The following is a 24,874-nucleotide window of genomic DNA, read 5'->3' as shown; positions in this document are numbered from 1 at the left end:
CAATCAGTATCCCTGTTACCCCTGCCCAATCAGCATCTCTGTTGCCCTGTCCAATCAGCATCCCTGTTACTCTTGTCCAATCAGCATCACGGTTACCCCCGTCCAATCATCATGACTGTTACTCCCGTCCAATCAGCACCACCGTTACTCCCGTCCAATCAGCATCCCCGTTACACCTGTCCAATCAGCATCATGGTTACCCCTGTCCAATCAGCATCACCGTTACACCGGTCCAGTTAGCATCACCCTTATCCCTGTCCAATCAGCATCCCCATTACCCCCGTACAATCAGAATCACCAACACCCCCGTGCAATCAGCATCCCCGTTACTCCCATCCAATCAGCATCCCTGTTACCCCTGTGCAGTCAGCATCTCTTTTGCCCTGTCCAATCAGCATCCCTGTTACTCCTGTGCAATCAGCATCTCTTTTGCCCTGTCCAATCAGCATCCCCGTTACTCCTGTCCAATCAGCATCCCTGTTACTCCCGTGCAATCAGCATCCCCACGACGTCCATCCAATCAGCATAACCATTACCCACGTCCAATGAGCATCCTTGTTACCCCAGTCCAGTCAGCATCACCGTTACTGCTGTCCACTCAGCATTGCCGGTACACCCGTCCAATCAGGATCCCTGTTACTCCCGTCCAATCAGCATCCTCGTTACTCCCTAGCAAACAGCATCTGCGTTACCCCCGTCCAATCAGTATCACCATTACCACCATCCAATCAGCATCACCGGTACACCCGTCCAATCAGGATCCTTGTTACCCCCATGCAATCAGCATCCTGGTTACTCCCATCCAATCAGCATCCCCGTTACTCCCGTCCAATCAGCATCCCCGTTACTCCCCACCAATCAGCAACCCCGTTACCGCCGTCCAATCACCATCAAGAGTACACCCGTCCAATCAGCATCCGTGTTACCCCTGTCCAATCAGCATCCGTGTTACCCCTGTCCAATCAGCATTGCGGTTACTCTCATCCAATCAGGATTACGGCAATGCCATCCAATCAGCATCCCCGTTACTGCCGTCCAATCAGAATTACTGCAGTGCCGTCCAATCAGCATCCCCGTTACTCCCGTCCAATCAGGATCCCTGTTACTCCCGTCCAATCAGCATCCCCGTTACTCCTGTCCAATCAGCATCCTTGTTACCCCCGTCCAATCAGCATCACTGTTACCGCCATCCATTCAGCATCCCGGTTACTCCTGTCCAATCAGGATTACTGCAGCCCCATCCAATCAGCATCACCGTCAGCCCCGTCCAATCAGCATCCCCGTTACTCCCGTCCAATCAGCATCCCCGTTACTCGCGTCCAATCAGCATCACCGTTACTGCCGTCCAATCAGCATTACCATTATCGCTGTCCAATCAGCATCCCCGTGAGTGCCATTTAATCAGCATCCCCGTGACTGCCATCCAATTGGCTTCCCCATTACTCCCGTCGAATCAGCATCACCATCAGCCCTGTCCAATCAGCATCCCCGTTACTCCCGTCCAATCAGTGTCACCATCAGCCCCGTCTGGTCAGCATCCCTCTTACTGCCATCCAATCAGCATCACAGTCACACCCGTCCAATCCCCATCACCGTTACTCTGTCCAATCAGCATCATCCTCGGCCTGTCCAATCAACATCCCCGTTACTCCTGTCCAATCAGCATCACCGTTAGCAGCATCCAATCAATATCACCGTTACACTCGTCCAATCAGCATCACCCGTATCCCCTTCCAATCAGCATCCCCTTTTCTCCTGTCCAATCAGCATCCCTGTTACCCCTGTCCAATCAGCATCACCGTCACCCCCGTCCAATCAGCATCACAGTCATCCCCATCCTATCAGCATCCCCGTTCCTTCATCCAGTCAACATCCCCGTCACCCTCGTCTAATCAGCATCCCCGTCACACCTGTCCAATCAGCATACCCATCACCCTGTCCAATCAGCATCCCCTCACCCCCGTCCAATCAGCATTCTCCATTACCCCTATGCAATCAGCATCCCCATTACCCCTGTGCAATCAGCATCCCCGCTATGTTCGTCCAATCAGCATCCCTGTTACCCCTGTCCAATCAGCATCCCCATTATCCCCGTCCAGTCAGCCTCACCGTTTCCTCCATCCAATCAGCATCCCTGTTACTCCCGTCCAGTCAGCCTCACCATTACCACCATCCAATCAGCATCCCCGTTACTCCTGTCCAATGAGCATGCCCGTTACCCCTATCCAGTCAGCCTCCCCGTTTCCCCATCCTATCAGCATCCCTGTTACCCCTATCCAGTCAGCATCTCTGTTATGCCTATCCAATCAGCATCACTGGTCTCCTCAGTCCACTCAACAGCCTCTTTCCCCCTGTCCAATCAATATCCCTGTTTTCCCAGCCGAATCAGCATCCTTATTTCCTTCCTGTCCAATCACCTTTTTCCCCTCAGTCCAATCCTCATCCCCATCCTCCGTCCAATCAGCATCCTTATCCCCCCAGTCCAATCCACATCCCCTGCCCCCCGTCCAATCAGCATCCCCGTTATCTTCAGTCCAATCAACATGCCCGTTCTGCCAGCCCAATCAACATCCTTATTTCCTTCCTATCCTATCACCTTTTTCCCCTCAGTCCAATCCACAACTCCATCCTCCATCCAATCAGCATCCTCATCCCCCCCATTCTGCCGTCCAGTCAGCATCCCTGTTTCCCCATTCCAATCAGCATGCCCATTCCTCTCGTCCAATCAGCATCCCCATTCCCCCCCCAAGTCCAATCAGCATCTTTGTTTTCCCAGTTCAATCAGCACCGTTCCCCCTGTCCAATCAGCATCCACATTCTCCTCAGTCTAATCAGCATCCCCGTTCTTCCCGAGTCCATTCAGCATCTCCGTTTCCTTCTGGCCTAGTCAGTATCCTTGTTTTGCAGATTTGCACACGGCCACGCCCCTCTCTGGGGCATGTGCATGGTGACTCAGAGTGCTCCCTCTGGAAACCAGACTGCTCCTGTGCGGACGCGCTTCGCTAGCTACCACCGTGTGACCTTCAGTCAAGTCACTGCCTTCCAAGGCTTGGTTTCTCAACGGAGGGCCGGCGGCAGTGCCCACGTCAGGAGGCTGGGCACTGGTGAGCCCTGAGTGGTGACGGTCGGCATTTGGGAACGTGGAGGCAGGAAGAGAGCTCCGGTCTCGGCCGCGGCGGTGCCATTTTGGTGTGTCCTAGATTCCAGATGGGCACAGGCCTGTGATGTCGCTGCCTGCTAAGTCACGAGGTTTCTGAGATTCGCCCTGTCTGGAAGGAGGCCGTTTGCTCTGTCACCCGTCTCTGTTTTCTACAGTAGACGTTACCGAGCGCTGCTGAAGTGCCCGGCCGCCCAGTGCTCCCTGCCCAGGCGGCCGCGTTCCGCGCGCGGGTGTGCCGCGCTAGCCTGGGGCAGCCAGCGGGCGGAGCGTGTGCTCCGCGGGGCACTTGCCAGCAGCCCACAGCCTGAGTCACTGTTTCTGGGAGGCCTGGCGTTAATAGTTACATTGAAAGAACTTCCCAAAGGGCCAGACACAGGGTCTGACACAGCGACAGTGGCCAGGAGCCAGCAGCGCACCAGCGTATGACAGTATTTCCCAAGTACGGTGACTGCTCGTACCACAGTAGTGAGGCATAATTTGGGTCCGTTGGGTAAGCTTGGTCAAAACTCGAAGCTCTGCGGTGACTTCTGTGTGTGTGTTTGTGGAAATGGGCCTTGTTTGGGGCGTCTCTCTACGCTCCTGTCGCGGTTCGCCTGGCCGTCGTCAAGGTATCACAGGCACGTTGCGCTTGCTGCTTTGCGCAGATCCTCCTGTGGAGGCCCCAGATCACCCACAGGTAGGTGCTGGCGGCGTCTTTGTTTTGCATGTGAGGAAACTGGGTCTCCGGAGGTTGAGTGACTTGCACAGGCTCACAGGCGGGGGCTAGAGTTTAGTTTCCAGCCCAGATTTATTTGATAACCCGGTGTAGGCTCTTAACCACTGTGCCACGCTGTCTTTGCAACAGTGAGCCTGAGAAGCTGTTAGAAGTCCTGCTGGGCAGAGATGTGGCATCAATAAATACAAACCTGTGTTTTTAGCTAAGGTTTTCTGAACACCAGTGTGACAAGTGTTGTCCTTAGCCTGGTGGGAAAAGCAAGGCACCCAAGGGTGTTCAGAGACCTGTAGCTGAGGCTGAACGCAGTGTGGACTTGGGAGTGGCGAGGCCGCCCCCGTGTGCTCTGCCCTCCGTTGTTGGCGCCCACCTGCGCGCAACCGTCTGAGAGTGGAGGGACCAGTGGGGCGTGGGGAACTGCAGGAGGGACAGGGAGCACTGGGAGGGCCTCCACGTCTGGGACTTCCCACGTGCCTTACTGAGTCCCCACAGGCCAGGGACCCGGACCTCACTCCCCCTGAGACGTTTGTGGGGCGGCCGGCCAGGTTTCTCCCAGTGGCCCAGGGCGGGCATTTGGGCAGAGCAGCGGGAAGGTGGACTCTTGGGTGCGTTTGGGGCCCTTGTGTCATCCAGTTTGAGGAAGATGTGGCAGGCGTGTGGGGCTGGGCAGGTGGGCTAAGATCGCCCGCAGGGGCAGCTCCTGGAGGGCCCGAGGGCCCTGCCGGGGGGCGTTTCCCCTGGAGTCCGGGGGCCCTTGGAGCTGTGCGACGGGGACGCGGGGTGTCGGTGCTCCCGACAGAAGGTCGTGTGGCTGGCCTCGCTCTGCCTTCTCCACCGGGGTAGGTCCCCAGTGGTTGGAGGTGTTGAAGAAAGTGACTTTTGAAGCGGCTGATGGTCTGGGGACCAGGTTCCTAGGCAGCTGTGGCGTCCTGGGCGGCCACAGGTTGGTGTGTTGGAAGGACAGGTGGACAGAGAGATGGAGGGACAGAGAGACAGACGTGGAGTGGGTCGCAGTGGGGCCTTGATGTGCTCCAGCAGCGGTAAAGCCAGAGCCCAGTGAAGTTCCCCAGACCGCGGCTCTGGGTCTGAGCGCGCCGCCGCGTCCTTAGCTAACGTCATGCCCCAGTGAGGGGCTGCGCCGGGTGGGATGACGGACGGATGAGAAAGTGGCCACGTCCTCGGCGCAGTGCGGGGGTCGTTGTGCTCAGCGTGTGCAGCCGCTCTTACTAGGAAGGCCTTTAGCACCCCGGTGGAAGCTCCCAGAATAATGGGCAAAGAAAAGGAGTGATGTATTTCCAAAAGTTCCCGAATTTAGCTAGCTATCCCACGAAAAGCCCATGTGTGCTATTCTTTATTGTGCGGAAAAGTTTGTTTCTGTCGCCACTGTGCTACCGTCAGATGGAGCTGCCGAGGCAGATGCACGCGGAGGCTTGCCGGGCGTCGTCTCCGGCGGGGCCGCCTTGAGCCCCGCTCTGCCCGGGCCCTGTCCCCGTGCCCTGCGGGCTGGCACCTCGCCGTGCGAGTCCCGGTGCGGGAAGGTGCTGCTGATGCTGAAAGTGTGGATTTGGGTTCTGCTCGGTTGCCGTCTGTTTATTTATTTATTAGCGCGGCTATGTTTGTTTAATTCCATAGTGAGAGTCTCTAGGAATATGACTAACCTGCAGGGTCATCTTATAATGTGATTATTAATGATTGATTCTGCTTATCCTCGAAATCGGTAGGAGAGGCACAGCGGCCCTATGGAGCCGGGCTGGATTTCTTTCGTTTCGTCAACGCGGTTCCGAGACGGCCGTCAGTCGTGTCGTTTGTCACCCAGAGCGTGGTCGATGAACGTGAACCGTGTGATCGGCTTTGTGTGATTGTTGTGACAGGCAGTGTTCCTGACGCGACTTGTGTGAATGTGGCGAGTGGCGTGACCATCTCCTGCCACCAGCGGTCGGGGTGGGGACTGCAGTCACTGATCTTCCTGGGACGCTGCGGGAGGGACCCTCCAGGCTGTGGGAGTGTATTTTCCAGGTGTGCGTTGCGCCTTTGGGATGTTGTGCTGAAAAACCCAATTGTGCAGTTACCATGGGAACCCAATTAGAATAGATTGCTTGATTTTTTATTTATTTTTTTTGTGTGTGTGTTTCATCTTGACCAAAACTCTAATGTATTTTAAATGTTTTCATATGGAATTGTAGTCATATACTGCCTTGTTACACCGAAGTATTCTGTTTCTTCTTTTCCAACTTCAAGCTGAAATAGTGCTAAGGTCGCTAGTGGGTCTCTATGAGGGAGTCTCCTAGAAAGATTTAATCAGATTTTCGTGGAAAAGTTTGTGCAAGTGGAGGTGCTGGAAAGCTTTTTAAAAAATGGGAGAATGGGTATTTTCCTAAGGTGGCAGACAAAGGCCCTCGTGTTCCTCATTGGGCGGAGGACACAGGTGTGTTCCTCTGTTCTTCCTCTTGTGTGCAGATTCGGGGAGTAGGTCCCTAAAGGCCCCCCGGACTGCAGAGGGGTAGAGACAGCGTGCAGTGGGGTCTCAGGACTCTTCCCTCCACGCTGCTGGTCCTCACTCTGTTTGGTCTCAGAGTCTTTGCACACTTAAAGCTTGTTAGGGATCCCAGAGAGCTTACGTGGCTTACATAGTCCTATTTACCACATTGGAAATTAACGTGAGATATTTAAAAATATTTATTAATTTATTTAAACAATAATAACTCTATTAGATTTTTATATAAACAACATTTTAAAGTAATAAGTAACTTATTTTTTGTAAAAATAATTAATGAAGAATGTTACTGGTTTACTCTTTTTCAAAACTGTCAATGTCTGAATTACTAGGAGACGGCCAGATTCTCATACCTGCTCATGCACTCAGTCTGCTGTGATGTGTTGTTTTAGCTGAAGTGTATCAAGAGATTCTGGCCCCAGATAAGTAGCTGGAGAAGGGAAATGCATTTTAGTAGCTTTGCCAGATAATTGTGGGTATTATTCTTACGTAATCTGAGACCTCAGTGAACGTTTTGTACTCCATTTAAAATCCATTGGTGAATCTTACATCTTGTACGATTTTGTAACATCATTTGTGTCATTCATTTGCCCTGTGGAAAATATTGCTTCATTTAGTTATACAGATCTTCCAATATTGATGTGTTTCATAATACAGGACTAAAAGTCATGTTTGCTAATGTCACCACCTTACTCCTCAGAAAGTCTTTTGGTATCAGGAAGCCATGGTGGTGAGTACAAGTCTTCCAAAGTTTTACTCATCACTTGAAGTTCTCATTTTATCCCTAGCGGCAAATGCTGTCAGTCGTGTTACTCACAGAGACAGGCTCGCTTTGCTCATTTTTGAGAAAACGTCTGCCAGACGTGCAAGTCTGAATAGCCATAGTTTGTCGGCACTCATGCAGGTAAAGCTTCTGTTCTAAGGAAAAGTTGGCGAGTTCCTCTCACGCCTCCACTCACACAGGTGCCCTCCTGAGGCAGCCATGGTTCCGGGTTTGCTTCCGAAGGCCCCCTGGGTCACAGAATAGTAAATCTAGTAAAGTTCACAGGTTTGATCGCTTCATCAGGACGTTCTTAAATGAACCTGGCTTTTTTCCCTTCACGTGAGTGGGCGTGTGGGTGGCGGGGCAGGGAGGGGGCAGTTAGGGTGATTGAGTTCGGTGCCACATCTTGGTTCTTGCTAAGTGTCAGCAGTTTTCCTGAACGTTCCATCATCTGTCTTTCACTGCCAAGCGTGTTGTCAGCCGCAGGTTTTTGTAGGTGCCTTTATCAGACTGAGGGTATTTTCCTCCTTGATGCAGTTCATATGGTGAATTACACTGATTTTATACATTCTACCAATTTTGCATTCCTGGGTAATCCCCGCTTGGGCTTGATGTATTATTATTGTTATATGCTGTTGGACTCAGTTTGTTGATACCTGTGGGTGTTTTTGTGTCTGTGTTCACGAAGGATGTTGGTCTGCAGCATTCCTGCTGTGTCTTCCTTCTTTGTTATTAGGGCAAGCCTGACTCATGAAATGAGATCTCTTCTACTTTGGGGGTTAGTTTGTATACTATTAGCATTGTTTCTTCTTTACATGTTTAATAGGATTTACCAGCGAAGCCATTTGGGTTTGAAGTTTTGTGAGAAGGACATTAACTACAAATTCAGTTTTTTAGTAGATATAGGGCTATTCAGGTAATTTATTTCTTCTTGAGATACTTTTTGGGATTTTGTATTTTTTAAGAAATTTGACCATTTCGTCTAAGTTGTTGAATTGATTGGCCTATGTTATTTTAATATTTCTTTATTATACTTTTAATGTTTGTAGGATTTTCGGTCATGTCTTTGTTTTTGTTCCTGATATTGGCAATTTGCATTTTCTCTCCCTTTTTCCTAACTGGTCTGGCTAGGGGCTAATAGGTTCTCAGAGAACCTACATTTGTTATCATTGATTTTTCTTTTTTTCTATTTTATCGATTTCTGCTCTTTATTATTTATTTCTTTCTGCTTTACTTTGGATTTAATTTGCTTTCTTTTTTGCTGTTTCTTAAGGTGAAAGCTTAGATCATTAAGTTGTCCTTTTTTCTTTTTTCATATAAACACAATGTTAAAAATTCCCTCTAAACGTTGCTTTAGTTGCACTCACAGGTTGATATATTGTATTTTCATTTTCATTCAGTGCAGTATATTTTTCAATTTCCTTTGTGATGTCTGCTTTAATACATGAGTTATTTAGAAGTATGTCATTTCATTTCCAAGTATTTGGGGATTTTCCCAAATGTTTGGAGACTTCCCAATATTTTTCTGTTATTGATTTGTGGTTGAGTTACTTTTTGGTCAGAGGACATACCTTTTATGATTTCAGTCTCCCTAAATTTGTGGAGCGTTGTTTTATGGCCCAGAATATGTTCTATCTTGGTGTATGTTTGTGTCTACTTGAATGGAATGTCTACTCAGTGGTTCTTGGGTGGAGTGTTCTTTAAATGTCAACTGGGTCAGGTTTGTTGATAGTGTTGTTCAAGTCTTCTGTATCCTTATTGGTTTTCTATTTCCCTGTTCTGTAAATTATCAGGAGCATTGAAATATCCAACTATAATTGGAGATTTGTCTATTTCTCCTTTTCAGTTCTATTAATTCTTCATCTGTTTCAAGCGCTTTCATTAGGTGCATACATATTTAGAATTCATATGTCCTCATGGTGAATTAACCCCTTTGCACTTATGAAATAACCTTCTTTACTTGATAATACTCCTTTTTTTGAAATTATTTGTTTGATATTAAGATGGCCACTCCACCTTTCTTTTGATTAGTGTTTCTATGGTAAATATTTTTCCATTCTTTTATGTTTAACCTATGTTTATTTTCACATTTAATCTGTGTTTCTTGTAGACAACATATAGTTGGGTCTCTTTTAAAAAAATTTAATCTGACAATACCTTTGTAAAATTGAAGTATTTAGATCATTTACATTTATTGTAATTATTAATATGGTTGGGTTTAAGGGTACCATCTTGCTGTTTGTTTTGTATTTGTACCATTTGTTCTTTTGCCATTCTTCCCTTTTCCCTGCCTTTTTGATTATTTGAATATTTTTTAATGACTACAGTTTAACGTTCTATCTACACTATTAGCTTATTGGTTATTTCCCCTTTCTATTCTTTTTTAGTGTTTGGAGTAGGATGTGTAATATACATACTTATCATACTCTGTATTACATACTATAATACAACTTGACATGCACAGTAAGTACCTTACAACAGTATACTTCAATTCTCTTATTCCATTTTTTGTTGCCCACCTCACTGGGCACACTGCCACACTGGCCTACTCATTTAGACGGTACTTTTCCCACAGCCGTGCACACACCTGACAAAGCAGGAGTCAACGGGTGACCTACCTAAGCGTGTAGAGACATGCGGACGGCTCAGATGGTTTGCTCGTGCTCTCATGGGAGTCCCCACGTGTGTGCAAGGAGTGGGAGTGGTCCCCACGGCTGTGGTGGTCGCCGAGTGCTTTCTCAGGCGAACAATTAGCTTTGTGAATGCCTCTGGCTTCTAGAAGTCCAGTGTGCTATCCATGGGGCCACACAGCCACCTAACAGCATTTTAAGTGTGACTTCTGTTACGAACAGTGACTTCTGTCACTGTTCCAGTGACATCACATCTCTGGGGTTGCTATAGATGTAAAGAGGAAAATGTGTTAACTTAGAAAGTTTTAGATGACATACAAATTTTAAAATGTGTTTGTGTGTGTGTGTGTGTGTGTGTGTGTGTGTGTGCAGTTAGCAATGGGAGGCCAAGGTGTTCCTCAGGTTTCAGAGTTTCTCTTAGCATAATATTCGGTCTCTAGAAAACGTATTGCTGTTTAATAATCATCATATGCGCTTTCCGTGTTCTGTCAATTGAACATTGTGTGGAATTTTGACTTCGACATCCTTTACGGTGTTAGTTTCGTCTCCCATGTGTTTCTTCTGTGTTTTTTTCCTTTCTTTATGCCTTTTTCCTTTTTCTCCCTCATTTCCTCTCTCCGTCTTTCTTTTCCTGTTTTCTCTTGTTTTCTTTTAAAAATTCTATGTACCAGTTCATGTACTAAAGAATGTATGAGGTATGTGCAAATTATGACGTAAGAGTAGGAATCAGGACATTTGCCGACTTACCGCCGACTGAGCCGCTATCGCCAGGCTGATCCTGACAATTCATCTGCTGCTCCCTCTCCTGCCCTGCCCACCTGCCCACCTGCCCACCTGCCGCCCTCCCGCTCCTCACCCAAGGTCATCGCCATTGTGAAATTTGTGTTTATCATTCACTTGCTTTTTAAATTTATGTAGTTTTACTGTATATCTTTATTTTTTCTGCAAGGTTTCACTTGGTGTTGCTTGTTTCTGACCTTTATAAAGAGGACATTATATTGTGTGAATATTCTGAGACTTGCTTTCTTCCATTCAGAATCGTGTTTCTGAATTTCATCTGTGTCACACGTAGCCATAGTTGGCTCATTTTCTGTGCATTGTGGCATGTCACCGTCTGTCTGTGCCACAGTTGGATGAGATACTTTTTTATTCTTCTGTCAGTGGCATTTGGATCCTTCCCCGTCTTTTGCCGGATCTGCAGCTACGATCACTCTTGTACATCGCTGCCAGTGCACATTTGTAATAGTTTCTCCTTGGTGTATACTCAAGGGTAGAATTATTGGGCTGTCAGTGCTCAATGCTACAAGACAATAACTGTTTTGTAAAAATGGTGAAAGCAGATTAGACCCCTATCGCTTGATCCATATCCTTACTAAAACTCGGAGTTCTCATACTACCAATAGTCGCTAACCTACTGGGTAGAAAATTATGCCTCATTGTGATCTTAATTTGCATTTCTCTGATGACCAGTGACACAGAGCATCTTTTCATATTGCCATTCATGACTTCTCTTCTGCAAAATGCCTGTGCATACCCTTCCGTCTGTGTTGCTGTTGGCTTGTCTTGTTCTTATTTATCTGTAGGAGTATTTCATATATGCCAGATTCTAATCTTTCGTCAGTTATGTGATGAACTTCCCCCAGTTTGTGGCCCACCTCTTCCCCTTCTTTATAGTGTCTCTTGATGGACGGGAGTTCCTAATTTTAATATTGTTGAATGTAATTGAATTTGTTATTCTTTTCCTTTATAGTTTGCACATCTTACTTTTTGTTGCAAAAGCTCTTCCTTATTCCCAGTCATAAAAATTGTGCTCTATGTTTTCCGTTTCATACACAGGTCTAAAGACCATCTGAAATTCATTTGTGTGTGTGGCCTGGAGTGGAAGTCCAGTTCTTCTGTAACACAAATGATCAGTTGCTCCTGCACCATTGGTTGAGTGACTCCTCTTTTATGGCTCTGCTGGGCCCTCACGGTGGAAAGATGACAAACAAATGACAAGAGAGACCCCACAGAGCAGAGGAGAAAGGAGGAGTCACTCAAGAAATGATGCTGAAGCAACTGATTGTTTCAGGTAGATGTGTGGCTGTTCCTGGGCTCTCCTGCCCCCTGGATGTTTTTATCTGTTTGGGTGTAATGCCATGTGCATTGATTATGCAGCTTCAGGCTAACTCTAAAAAATTGGTGAGAAAGTTCCCACATCTTGTTTTTCTTCTTTAAGAGTGTAATTCTTTTTGGGCCTTTGCTCATCTAGACAAATTTCAGAATCAGCTTGTCAAATTCTTAGAAAAAACCCTTTTGGTATTTGGAGGTCCTTGGATCCACTGATTACTGTGGGGAGACTCACTTTTTTATAACGTGAATCTTCTGTTCAGGAATGTGCTCTTGCTCTCTGTCTCTAGGCCTTCTTTAGTGCATCTAAAATTTTAATAATTTTTTTCATAAAGAGCTTATACACCTTTTGTAACATTTTCCTTAGGTCCTTTTTTTTGTTGTTGTTGTTGTGATTGCTATTATAAATAGCATCTTTTTTGTAGGATTAGATTTTTCTTTATGACTGGTATATGGAAATGCTATTGATTTTGGTGTCTTCATTTTATATTTAATTTCCTTTCTAAATTCTTTTTAAAATTTTAATATGACCCATGTGTATTCTTTGATTTTTCTATTTAGTCAATCATGTCACCTATGAATGAGAGTTTTGCTTCTTTCTTTCTACTCTGTAAATCATTTCTTTCTTTTACTTACCATAGTGCACTAGCTAGGATCTCCAGTTCCATTTTAAGTAGATGTGGTGATAATTGTTATATTTACCTTGTTGCTTATTTTAAAGAGAAAGCTGCTAATTTTTCACTACCAAAAATGATAACTTGCAATAGACTTTTTAGTAGAAAGGAAATTTCTCTCTCTTTGGGTTGCCTGAAATTGTTTTTTTTTCTGTTTTTTTCTTTTTTTTTTCTTCCCTTCAGTAGGTAAACAAAAAAATGTCATAAACTATCTAGAGCTAAAGAAAACCTCAGAAATCTCTTCTCTTTCTTCTCTGCTCCTTGAAAAAAATTTAAAAGTCATTACTGGGCTTTGGATTTTATTAAGTGACTTTTCTGCATCTATTGAAATGATTATGTGATTCCAACACCGATATCTGCTAGTGTGGATCATTACTTCTATAGATTTATTAATGTTAAATCATCCTTGTGTTCCTAAGAGGAACATTACTTGGCTACTAAGCATCATTTTTAAACACCTGTTAGACTATGCTTGCTAATGTTTGCTTAGGATTTTTACATCTATGTTTATGAGTGAGATTGGCCTGTGTTTTTCTTTCTTATAGTATCCTTGTCGGATTTGGGTTTCAGAGATATTCTGATTTTATAGAATGGGTTAAGTGCTCTCCATTTTCTGTTCTTTGGGAGAATTTAGACAAAAATGATCTTTTCTTTGACAATTCGGCAGATTTTGCCCATATAACCTGGTATTTGTGGGAAGATTTCTCAAATGTGTGGTTTTTAATTGCTCTTATAGTTTTAAGATTTTTTAATTCTTTTTAAAAAAAAAACCTCTGGTTAGGTTAACGATATTAATCCATGTTTGTTTGTATAGTATATCTTTTCCCATCCTTAAACTTTCAGCCTTTGTCCTTATATTTAAAGTGTGTACACAGTGCAGAGTTTGCTAAATATCCCCTTTGATAATCTTCATCTTTTAAATGAAGATGTTTAGTCCAGTCACATTAAAATAATTGTAGTTGAGTTTAATTCTATCATTTTGCTACTTGTCTTCCGATTGTCCCATCTCTTTTTTTTACTTTATTTCTAATTTATTCTGCTTTCTTTTGGATTAACAAAATACTTTCTTATTTTTTTCCTTTCTTAGCTTCCTAGTTATACATACTTGTATTTTTTTCTTAGAGATCAGCCTGGAAATCACAGGGTAGCCTGAGACTTGTTATAGTTCACTTAAATTACGACTTTACCACTTCCTCAGCAATGAAATACTTTACAAAATTTTATACTCCATTTTCCTCTCTCAGCTGTTATCCTGTTGTATTTTAATTGTTTACACACTTTAAAGGCAGGAATCCTTGCTGCTGTTTTAAGCCTCAGCATCCATGTGGAGCGTCCCACACCTGTGCTCTTGTTGCCTCTCACCACGTTCCCTGCTCTGGGCTGGCTGACTCTGCCAGACGAGCTTTCTAAGGGGTTTTTTGTTAATTTTTTATTTTTATTTTAATTAATTTATTTATTTTGAGACAGAGTCTTGCTCTCTTGTCTGGGCTAGAGTGCCATGACATCGTCATAGCTCACTGCAACCTCAAAGTCCTGGGCTCAAGCCATCCTCCTGCCTCAGCCTCCCAAGTAGCTGGGACTACACCGGCTAATTTTTCTGTTTTTTGTAGAGAACAGGGGTCTTGCTTTTGTTCAGGCTGGTCTGGAACTCCTGGCCTTCAGCGATCCTCCTGCCTCCGCCTCTTATAATGCTAGGATTATAGGTGTGAGCCCCTGCGCCCGGCCTCTTTGTTTGTTTGTTTGTTTGTTTGTTTCAATGGTACTCAACTGGTAGTGAGTGTGCTCCATTTAAGGACATGTTTGGCCTCCATTTTTAAACACTAGCTGAGCTGTTACTGATTGCTGAGTCAGCAGTTATTTTATGGCATCCAGCAAATGTGGCATTCCCTCATCTCTGGTTTCTGAAGTTTTCTGTTGACAACTCAGCTGCAGTCGGATTGGCCCCTTTGAAGGTAATGCAGATTTTTTACTCTGGCTGCTTTTCCGATTTTCTCTTTGGTTTCAAGCTAATTGTGTCATGGTTAAGTTGTGGTTTTCTCCATATTTCTTCTGCTTGGGGTTTGCCAAACTTCTTGAATCTCTGGGCTGACATCTGTCATCTGTTTTGGAAAATTCTTGGCCCTAATCCCTTCAAATATTGTTCTGCCTCATCCACTCTCTCCTTTCCTCTGGGCCTTGAATTATGCGTAGGTTAGTCCTTATGACTCTGTTCCCCAGATCTCTAACGTTATTCTTTTCTCTTCGTTCCCTTTCTCGTTCTGCACTGCAGTTGGATGTTCTCTGCTGACCTGTCTTACAGATCACAAACTCAATTTTCTGCTGTGTTTAGTCTGTTGATAAACTCATCCAATGAGTTCTGAATTTCAGATTTTTTTCTTTTTCAGTTTTAGAATGTCCATTTTGTATTTTAGTAAGTATTTCAATTCTGTATTTAAAACTTTCCACTTTTCCACTCATGTTGTCTTCTTATTTTTAAATATATCTATTCATTTAAAAATAATGCAAAATTATTTTAGAGTTCTTATCTGCTAACACCAATATTGTGGGCATTCATTCTACTGCTCATGTGTTGTTTTTTTTCCTCTTGATTATTGGTTACAATTTTTGCTCTCTTTGCATGCTTTTAAAGTTGTAATTGTATGCTAGACTTGTGGGTAAGGACTGTGAAGCTTCCAGATAATCACATTTTCCATCAAAGAAAAGGCTCCCTCATCCCTGGTTAGGCGTGTAGAGTGAGGGGCTCCCGACCTCAGTTTCCTGAGGGATGGAACTGGGTTGGGGCTGGGCTGTGATTTTGGTAAAACTCAGTGCCTGGTTGGACCCTTTCTGTGAGCCTGGCTGGTCTTCTGATCGAAAGCCTGCAGGTCTCTCTCTAGCCTGTAAATGCTTCAGCTTAGCTCCTTGGATTCCCATTGCCCCGCACTTTCACAATCTGGCCCACGTCTTGGTGGGAGATGTGACTGCGCAGTCCAGGCAGGACACCCCCCCTACCCTACCCTCGCCCACCCACCTGGCCCCTCCCCTCCGCACTTGTCTCTCAGGCACCTTAGGTGCAGGGAGACTGCGCTGCCCCCTCTCCCACTCTTGCTGGGCGCAGCTCCCTGGGCTCCTGAACACAGCCCCACAGGATGGGAGACTGGTCACACTTTTGGGGTGCTTCATATTCCTGGCCTTTTCTGCGTCCCTGCCAGACCACCCGAAGCGTCCCTGGCCTCTCTTTCCCCAGTGGCGTGGAGCATGTGGGCTGGTCCTGGCTGCTCTCCACCTGCCCCTGCAGCGGGCGAATGATCCGGCAAGGGCAGGGCAGGTGAGCGGCTCAGCTCGGAGGGCAGTTTCCACCCCTACTCTCGGCCGTCCATCCTGGCTGCTGCCACAGCCCCACAACCTTTACAAGAGAAGCTTTTTGTAATTTTTCTGACTTTTTACAGTACAGTTAGTTAGGGGGAGTGTTGGGCTGCCTTCGTAGTGGAAGCCCCCACGGACGGGTTCTGGTTCCTCTTGCCCCTTGCCCATTCTTTCTCCCATCGCTTATTTTCACGTGCGTACATGTTTCAAAAATAGTTATTCCGTGTTGTGTACCAGCTGCTGTAAATATCCACAGACCCAGGGTCGAGTGTGGCCTTGTGGTTTTCTCTTATTTATTTCTTGTAACGTTCTCTCTCATGACAACTTGAGACCTTGTGAGTTTGGTGACTTTTGTTTGGCTATGAATTCGCACGGCTTGAGCCCAATCGTTCGACTTCTGAGGGCTACACCAGGGATGCTTTTCTCTGCTTCTCTCCTGGGGCCTGTGGCTTTGCCGCTGCCGGGATCCGTGGGGTGTTGTCAAGGCAGCGTCACTCAGGTGTGGCCTTTCGAAGGGCCCTGCTCGATCAGGGGTCTCGTGTTGTCTTCCCCGTGGTGTCAGAGCCCGTGGTGGTGTGTCTGGGCAGAGTGCGGCTGCGTTCACTTCCCACCGATGCCACCCCCGTGCGGAGGAGACAGGCGCGGGCTCTGGCGTGCTGTCCCTGCTCTGAGTGCCCCGTTCTCCCCGCGTCGCTCCTGTGTGCTACAGAGGGTGGCCGTGAATTTTTAAACAATTATCATTTGTTCACTATCTGGTGTATTATAGTTCCTTAATCCAGTTTTCTCAGAAGAACTGGGTTGATAATGTTTTTATATAAAGCTACCAAAAATTAAATATAGACAAAATATTGAAGACTTAGAAAAAGTAATATCAAAATCAGTTCTTAGGTGCTTACTAGTGTGCACAAATACACATCCAAATAAGGATCACATCATTTAGAGAGATGTTACTGAGGGGCCGCCGTGCACCCGGCTCAGCGTTGCATCTGGGGAAAGTTGTCAAGGTTGTCTTCCAACCCAGAACCACGTGCTCACTGACTAATATTTATTTTTGTGCCCTGGATCTGGGAGGCAGCCCATGTTGAGAGGTTTGCTGCAGGGCTCTCTAGGGGACAAAGCTGCACCGAACTCTGGAGGCCTGTCTTGTGTGCTTGCAGACATCATACGCATGCTCACACACGCCCAGGAGTATTGCTGTACATGGGGCGATCGCAATCTTGTGCTCGGCTTTCTCACCTGGCCTCATAAGTGCTCATCCACGCTACCGAACGCTTTGTCAGTACTATTTTTGGAGATGGCAGAGTGTCTTACTATAAAGGTGTAGCGTTCTTCCAGTGTTAGGTGTTATATTTACGGCAGTTTTGTACCCTAGACTCTGTCCTAAAGAATTAGTTAAAATTTTATGCACAAACATGTTTAATATAGTGTTTTGAGAACTAAAGCAGGGAAGACTTCTCATGTCCTAGATTGAGAAATCCTTAACTTAGCCTCTCAGCTTCTGAGTTTGGGACTGTGTTGTGTAATTTTGAAGCCCCGGAAACCTCAGTCACCTGCGATGTGGCGGGTGAGTGTGGCGGGTGTGCGTGACATGTGTGCTGGGCTTGGGCTGTGCACTGTCCAGATGGGTTCCTGACCACATGCAGCTCGGGCTCCCACGGGGCTGGGCTGAGTGACACGCTCAGTGACCAAGCATGTGCTGTGTGGCTGCCAGTGAGCTCTGGGTTCCTGATTTATCAGTGACTTCAACTCCTCATTACCTCCTGGGTCTCAGTTTCCCTAATGTGTGCAGTGGCAGGGCTGGGCAGGGCTGTCCAGCAGAACTTCTTGTGGTAGCAGAAATGTTTGCCGTCCGTGCTGCCCAGGGTGGTAGCCAATAGTCACATATGGCTTCTGGGCACTTGACATGTGACTAGTGTGACTTAGAAGCTCAATTTTAAATTTTTATTGCATCCCAGTTAATTGATTTAAAATAAGTAGCCACATGTGGCTAATAGTTACTGTATTGGATAATGCTGGTCTAGATGGATTCAGTGTGTGTTTAATGGTATTAAGTGGTCTTTAGAGTCTGTTCTGATTCTGACATCTGGTTTTCTTTGATTGTTTGTATTTATTTCTTCATTCATTTATTTATTTTTACCTTGAGTGCTCTGAGCCTCGGGAGCGCCTTTCTGTGTGATCTCTGATCACGTGCTTTTCCCTCTTGTGCTATGTCAACAAGAGACACCACCCCCGTGGGGCAGGGAATTTGCCTGAACAAGACACTAAAAATATAAAATAGGCTGAAGTGGAGAAGAAGAAAAGATTTTGTTGGTGTACACAAGCTTGTTTTGCAAAACCAGCTAAGTAAACTAAAGACGTTACCCACCTACAGGTACTCTGCCCTGTTAACTGTGCCACGTTCCTTTAACCAGGTTTTGAATTTTTGTCAAAATTAACAATTTAAATTTATGATTCAGTTTTATGCTATAAGTACTTGCTGTTTGCAAATGAGGCTAATTACCATTTGAATTCATGGTACAAATAATGTAATTTAGAGTTACAGATCTCTTGATCCTCTGGGTCTAGGCGAAATAAATGTAGTATCTAATGCTGGAACAGAGCAAGATTTTTCTTTGAATCTTAAAATATCTGCTTTGAAAAACTGGGTTAAGTTATTTTAGAAACTATAAATAGTCACTTGGTAATTAGGTGTTTGGTTTTATTTGTTGCGATGGAGAGCTTATTGGGGTTCAGCGCACTCCTGCCCGTGGATCGGGAGCTTTTATAGGCCAAGCGGTAAGCGACATCCACCCCGCCTCATCGCTGGTCGTGACTCGGCACAGGTGATGGACGGCCTGCTGAACTTTTAAATGCCTGTTTGCTGGTGGAGAAAGAAAATTCTCTCTTTTGATAGGGCCTACTCCAAAGTTCTGCAACCATTTTATATAATCTTAGCCTTATTTTATGTCACGCATTCAAGGGGAGGCACGATAACGCGGACAGGCCTTCCCTGTCAGAGGGTTATGGAATTTGGTCTCGCGCAGGCTTATCTCTTCCCACCAGGATTCTTCTCCCTTTTCTTCCTGGCAGAGCTTCTCCACTAGTTAAAATGACATGAGAACTTGATCGGGATGCAAGTTCCTGCAGAAATTGCCCAGCATCTGGTCAGTACACGGAGAGTGTAGTGACGCTCCCAGCGCGTTCACAGGCCGGGGGTGGTGTCTTCCCCCGTGTCCAGCGGGCTGGGGATGGACGGCGCGCAGCTGACAAGATTGATGCTGCATGAGCCGTGCCTGCGGGTCCCCCAGGGCTGGGACGCGCATCAGCAGACCTCCGTCGCACGGCTGTCTGCAGACGGCACGGAGCAGCGGGCGGCAGTTTTGTTTTAGTATTTGCTGTTTGGGGGTCTCCCTTTAAATTTATCCTCACCCTTTAAAAAATAATTGATAATTTATTTCTTAGAAATAAAACGTTACAAACTGATAACTGTTTTATAAATGTTCCAGGAAACCAGAATGCCTGGAATTTTCATTGTCACCTAAGTCTTCCTCCAGCCCACCCCCCTCCAAAAGCCAGTTTGGTTCTGGCCTTCATGCTACATACTATTTGCCTTTTTCATGTGATCCCATAACAATAAGTACGTTTTAAAATTTATGGAAGTTTAATGAATGGTCAGCGAGAGGAGAGACTACTTTTATAACAAGATTAATACCTGGGCTCAAGGGACATAACATTTTAGTAAAATCAAAATTTGTATAGTTATCCTAGCAGTGCTGGCAACCTCTGGCTTCCTTATTAAAATGTCTAAATAAAATACTGGCAGCCCTCCCTGGCTTTATTTCCATCTGCTCTCTGCGGCCTGACCCGGAACCCAGTCAAGGTGGTGAGGTCCGGGCCAGGGTGTCCCTGGTTTCTGTCACAGCTCGTGCAGCTGTAGACTCTCACATGAGGCACCAAGGCCAGCCGTCCCATGGTCAGTCTGGAATCTAGACTCCAGACGTTTCTGGGGAAAAATACAGGAGAAATATCCCACAAGGTAGCCAGCGTTTGGTGTTGTTTTAAATAAACTCATACATAATCTATACCTTTTCTCCTTTTAATTGCTACACTTTAAAAAGAGGTCTTGGTGTATTTTTTTTTTTTGGCAAGAGAGGACTATTGGGGTAGAAGTCATAGAGCAAATACTCCGAATGGTTTCTGATTTTAACAGCGGAGCATCATTTCTTGATCTAATTTATAATGTGATATAAAGCTGCTGGCCAGCTGACACTAATTGTAATTTATGATCTATTTAACCTTTTTATTTCCCAGCCACCGCACGCACCGCCCCGTCCCTGTGCCAGTGCGGTGCAGGGCGGAGCTGCAGCATCACCCTTCTGGATCCTCATGGCCGGGGAGGGCCGGGGAGGGCTGCACACGGCTCCCGTGCCCGGCACAGGGCTCGGTCAGGACCCTGCAGACTCTTCACGCTGTCCTCGTCCCCTTTCCCTTTTCTGAACCACCAGGTCTTTAGGGTCAGAGTAGAGCCTGCATCTACACAGATGACAATGCCTTTTATTTTTTAACTTTTTATTTTGAGATAATTTTAGACTTGCAGAAAAGTTGGCCAAACAGTACAGAAAGTTTCTGTGTACAACCTCCATCTCCGTTCACTGAGCGTGAAAACCTTACATAACCATGGCACAGTTACCGCAACCGGGGCATTGATGTGATATATTATGACAAACCCTCTTTTGTCCCCTCTGGTGCAACAGTCTGAATGTGTGTGTTTCCCCAAAATTCCTATGTTGAAGTTCTCACCCCCAAGGCGACAGTGTTAGGAGGTGGGGCCGTTGGGTGGTGATGAGGTCACCGCTGTGAGCCAGGAAATGGGCCCATCAGACACGGGCCCTGCAGGCGCCTTGATCTTGGACTGCCCAGCCTCCAGGACTGTGAGAAAGCAATTTCTGTTGTTTATAAACCACCCAGTCTAAGGCGTTTTTTTATAGCAGCCAGAAGGGACTAAGACATCTAGTTTGTGACAGTGGCGTTTGGTGGTGTTTGTTTCAGCAGAGTGCCTGAGCCCTTCCACACTAACGCAGCGTGGAATGTGTCTGTGCCATGGCCAAAGTCTACGCTTGGAAGTGTGTTGATTTGACCTTGGATACCCACCTTCCACTCGAGTGCCACGTCCTTGGGCTAGTTCTTTAACCTCCCTGTCTGCCTCCTTATCTATAGATAATTTGATCTACCTTAGGTTTGCCATGAGGAGTAAATGAGATAATGTATGTAAAGCACCTGGCCCAATGCCAGGCATATGTAGCTAATAAATGTCATTCCTGCCCAGCTAGACTTTTTGATAGCCCCTTGGCATGGAGTTGCCTCTATAAAGATGCAGAAGCCTTCTTTTTCTGGGGTGTTTGCTTTTTGACAAAAAAGGAAATAAATGATCACATAGTTATTTTATTTTGCCTTTAAAAAATGACTTAAAACAAGATGGATAATGTATGCCGGAGGCGTGATGTGGTAGTCATCCTCCTCAAGGAAGGCTGTGGCAGGACACCCCCCCAAACCGTGTGAAGACGGAGAGTGGGGGGTTGGGGACCGGGATGCCCCCCCCAAACTGCTGCGCTCCCTGTCACATGTGATCAACTTAGGGGAACCACATGCGGGGACTCAAGGGTTTCTCCCTTTATTCTTTTCCTTACAATCAAGTTACATTCTTTTTTTTAAGCAATAAAGTTTAGAACAAAATGAGGAATAGAGAACAAGATGTCGAGACGCACATACCTGAGAGAGACGGCTGGTTTTAAAAGCAGCCGTAACATAAAGATGCATGTAGTCTACAAATGCACCTTTTCTTTTTATGGCTCTACTCCATATTTCATTTATATTTAAAACTGAGTTGACGAATATGAATACAGATATTTAGAGTTATTGTAAACTCATATTTGTTTATGTGTGTGGTCCAGTTTACAGACCATATCTCATGGTTTAAAAGGGAGAGCAGTTAATGGTTTCGCCCACACTACTTGGGTTTTTTTTTTTTTATTATTATATTCCAGCTTCTATTCTTCAGGTGTGTAGCTATTTTAGTATTATGAAGAATGATGGATGATGCAGGAAAGTTTCTTTGGAAGCACTTCTGATATTGTGCAATGCACTTGGGGGTCAGCCACACTTGACTGATGCGTGATTTATCTGACGTCCCTGCCACTTCCCGAGATAAAGCTGCTGTTTTATCAAAAATGCCAGCAACTGTGATTTAGAATTTATAAACCTCCATTTTCAAATAATTGTTCTGATTACTTTCTGCTTTGGCAATAAAATGATAAAGGTAATTGCACACAAATGTGAGATAGCACCAAAATACAATAAAATTAACCTGAATTAGCTTGACTTGTCGATGAGAAGTATTTATGAAATGTAGTGTTGCAATAAGGGAGGAAGAGTGATATTATAGCTGGAAGGTGAGTTATTGCCTTAATGTAATACTCTTTGAAATTTAAAAAAGAGACTGTTACTGTTGCGGGTGATTGTGCTTTTGAAATTAAGTTGAAGTGATTCTTATAATTGGCAACAATAATGCATTTTGAAGGTAATATCTTTTATTGTGTTATGCCTAGTTGCATTACCTTTTATTTAGCGGTTTCTGGCTTCAGCTTTTCAAATACTCAGGTAGAAGCAGACTTGGAATTCTGTCGGATCCTAGGGCTCGAATGTTTTATTCTCTTTGTAGCAGTGCCCCTTGTCTGAATGTTACAGACTTTTTTTTTTTTTCAAATTGTTTACGTACCAAAGGTTAAATATTCTAGTTAGTTAATTTTTAAAAAAAAACTTTAAGGAAGGTTTTAGAAATGTATTTTGTTTCCCTGTCTTTGTGTGTGCACTGGGGTTTCCTCATTGAAGTCTCATGGTTCTTAACATAGCAGATCCAGTGGTCCTTTTCAACAGACGCAGTTTATAACCTTCTTTTTACATTCCTGAAATGAAATTCATGGATAATAGCTACTTATATATACTACTAAAAAACTTAAAGTAGGAAAAGAACAGTGATTTATAATAAAATCATATGCATTCAGAACAGGAATGCTTGGGGCGGGACTATGCTAGCAGACAGAATGAAGCAACCAGGTGTTTGTACCTGGAACACAGCTGCTACCAATGGAAACCAGGACAGTCTTGTTTAGTGGACATTCATCATCTGATCACCACTGACATTAGTGACATAATTTTTCCAAAATGGTGGAAAACTTTTTGTAAAGTTCCAGAGAAAATAAAGTCCATCTTTCTGTTGAGTTACAGGGTAGTTGCATTCCCAGAAAGCCCTGTGTGCAGTAAAATGTGTAAAAGATTTTGTCTTTACATGTTACATGGAGTTATGCTTTAGGGTCTGAATAATTTTAGACTTGAATGTGCTGCAAGACATTTGAAAGTGACAGGGGATACAGGACAGCACTCTTGTTTGGGATGGTCCCACGTATCCCAGAGCACTCTGTGTTCCTGATTCCCCCCATTTCAGTGTGGATAGCTCCCACCGTCATTGTCACAACCAAAATTACCGTCAGATTTTCAGTACCCCCTCGCTTGTTGAAAAGGACTGGAGAAGACTGTTTATAGAGAATCCGACACCAGCCGGGTTACGACTGGGTCAGGAACTGCCTAGCGCCTCCTGCGAGGGCTGCCTGCACCCTCACACGTGCCGCTGTAGGAGGCCGCGGTTTTGGCTCCTGGTGTTTCCTGGGTGTCCGTTTCCAAGTGGATGGGGAGAGAGACGTCCCCCCAGCAGAGAGTCCTGGAGGACGTAATCGGTTGTACCGTAGCACCGTCTGCCGCCACGAGGACCTGACTTTGTCTAGTCCAGGTTTATGTGAGTGTGGTGGATATTCTTTTCCTTTATTTTTCTGACTTGTTTGGTAATAAATTTTCTAGTGTTGGTAATTTGTACAGCGTCTAGCAAAGATGGACGTTTGGAAGCTATGGCCAACTTCGCAGAGTAACACAGACTTAAAATTGCCGTATGTGTGTCTCCTCCTGTGGATTTTGGGAGGAGAGCAGGGATCTGCTGTTTTCCTAAAGAGAATGAAGTGTTGGGAAGGAATATGCCCAGTAAAAATAGAACTCCTGGGAGTTTTTTTCAGAAAAAAATCAGTGGAATTTAGAAAATTGAAGTGAAACAAGATTTTGTGGTAGCTAAATATCTTTTGTAACCTCCCCCACCCCACTTTTATTTTCTAGGCTTTTGGTAAACTGTGTACTATTATAATAGCCTATTAGGCTCTTCTGGTTTAGATGAAAGTGAAAACCTAATAAAGGCTTTGTGATTAGCCTAGCATGCATTTCTGTGCTCAAACATAGGACTGCTAACATATAGCAAATATCAGCTTGTTTTATTACTATGTAATACATATAAAAGTAAAAATGGAGTATTCCTTTTTCTTAACATTTTACATAAGGCTGCATTTTAGGGGTTGTGAATTATCGTGGAGCTCAGCCACATGGTGACTGTCTCGCTGTGGGTACATTCTAGTTGGTCTTTTATTTCTTTAAAAATAGTTGAGTTTTGTCTGCATCTGATACATCCAGTATCTCAACTCAAGTGTTTGTGGGTCTGCTACATTTTTTTCTTGTTCTTGCTCATGGTGTCTTACTTGCATGTGTGCCTGGTTCTTTGATTATGCTGGACGTTATATTTGAGACACTATTCATTATGTGTAAGGAGTGTGAAGCATGAGGTGATTGTGCTTGTCCCTGGAGTAGTTTTGGTCACCAGCAGTTCTCTGAATCGCCCAGGTGGCCGGGAACTGGGATCTGGCAGAGTGGCCTCTGCTGTTTTTCAGTCACTAGTTTTTTGTGGTATTTGCTCACTTGGCCAGTGGTTCTCAATGGCGGTGACTTTGCACACCAGGGGAAGTCTGTCACTGGAGACATCTGGGGCTGTCACAACGAAGGGGGTGCTACTGGCATTCAGCAGGTAGAGGCCAGGGATGCCGGTAAAGATCCCACTACACGAAGGACTGTCCCCCCAG

At 45.1% G+C, this 24,874-nt stretch overlaps 1 protein-coding gene across 4 annotated transcripts in view; it reads left to right on the top strand.

Moving 5' to 3' along the window:
• The window catches only part of MGMT (O-6-methylguanine-DNA methyltransferase), a 249,036-nt gene that overhangs the window by 5,724 nt on the left and 218,438 nt on the right, over positions 1-24,874 (top strand). The window contains exon 1 of one of the 4 annotated variants that reach the window (XM_045567877.1): positions 3,227-3,836. The exons of 1 other annotated variant lie outside the window; for it this stretch is intronic. In XM_045567877.1, the coding sequence (XP_045423833.1) occupies positions 3,708-3,836 (129 nt within the window). In that variant the 5' untranslated portion in view covers positions 3,227-3,707. Of the gene's footprint in view, positions 1-3,226; positions 3,837-7,251; positions 7,271-24,874 lie in introns of those variants that run through there. 2 more of the 4 variants (XM_045567870.1, XM_045567873.1) reach the window with 2 other exon arrangements.

The sequence above is a fragment of the Lemur catta genome, chromosome 14 (genome assembly GCF_020740605.2).
Source record: "Lemur catta isolate mLemCat1 chromosome 14, mLemCat1.pri, whole genome shotgun sequence".
NCBI classification, from domain to species: Eukaryota; Metazoa; Chordata; class Mammalia; order Primates; family Lemuridae; genus Lemur; species Lemur catta.
The sequence above is the reverse complement of the archived record's forward strand: the minus strand, read 5'-3'. Positions and strand labels throughout refer to the sequence as shown.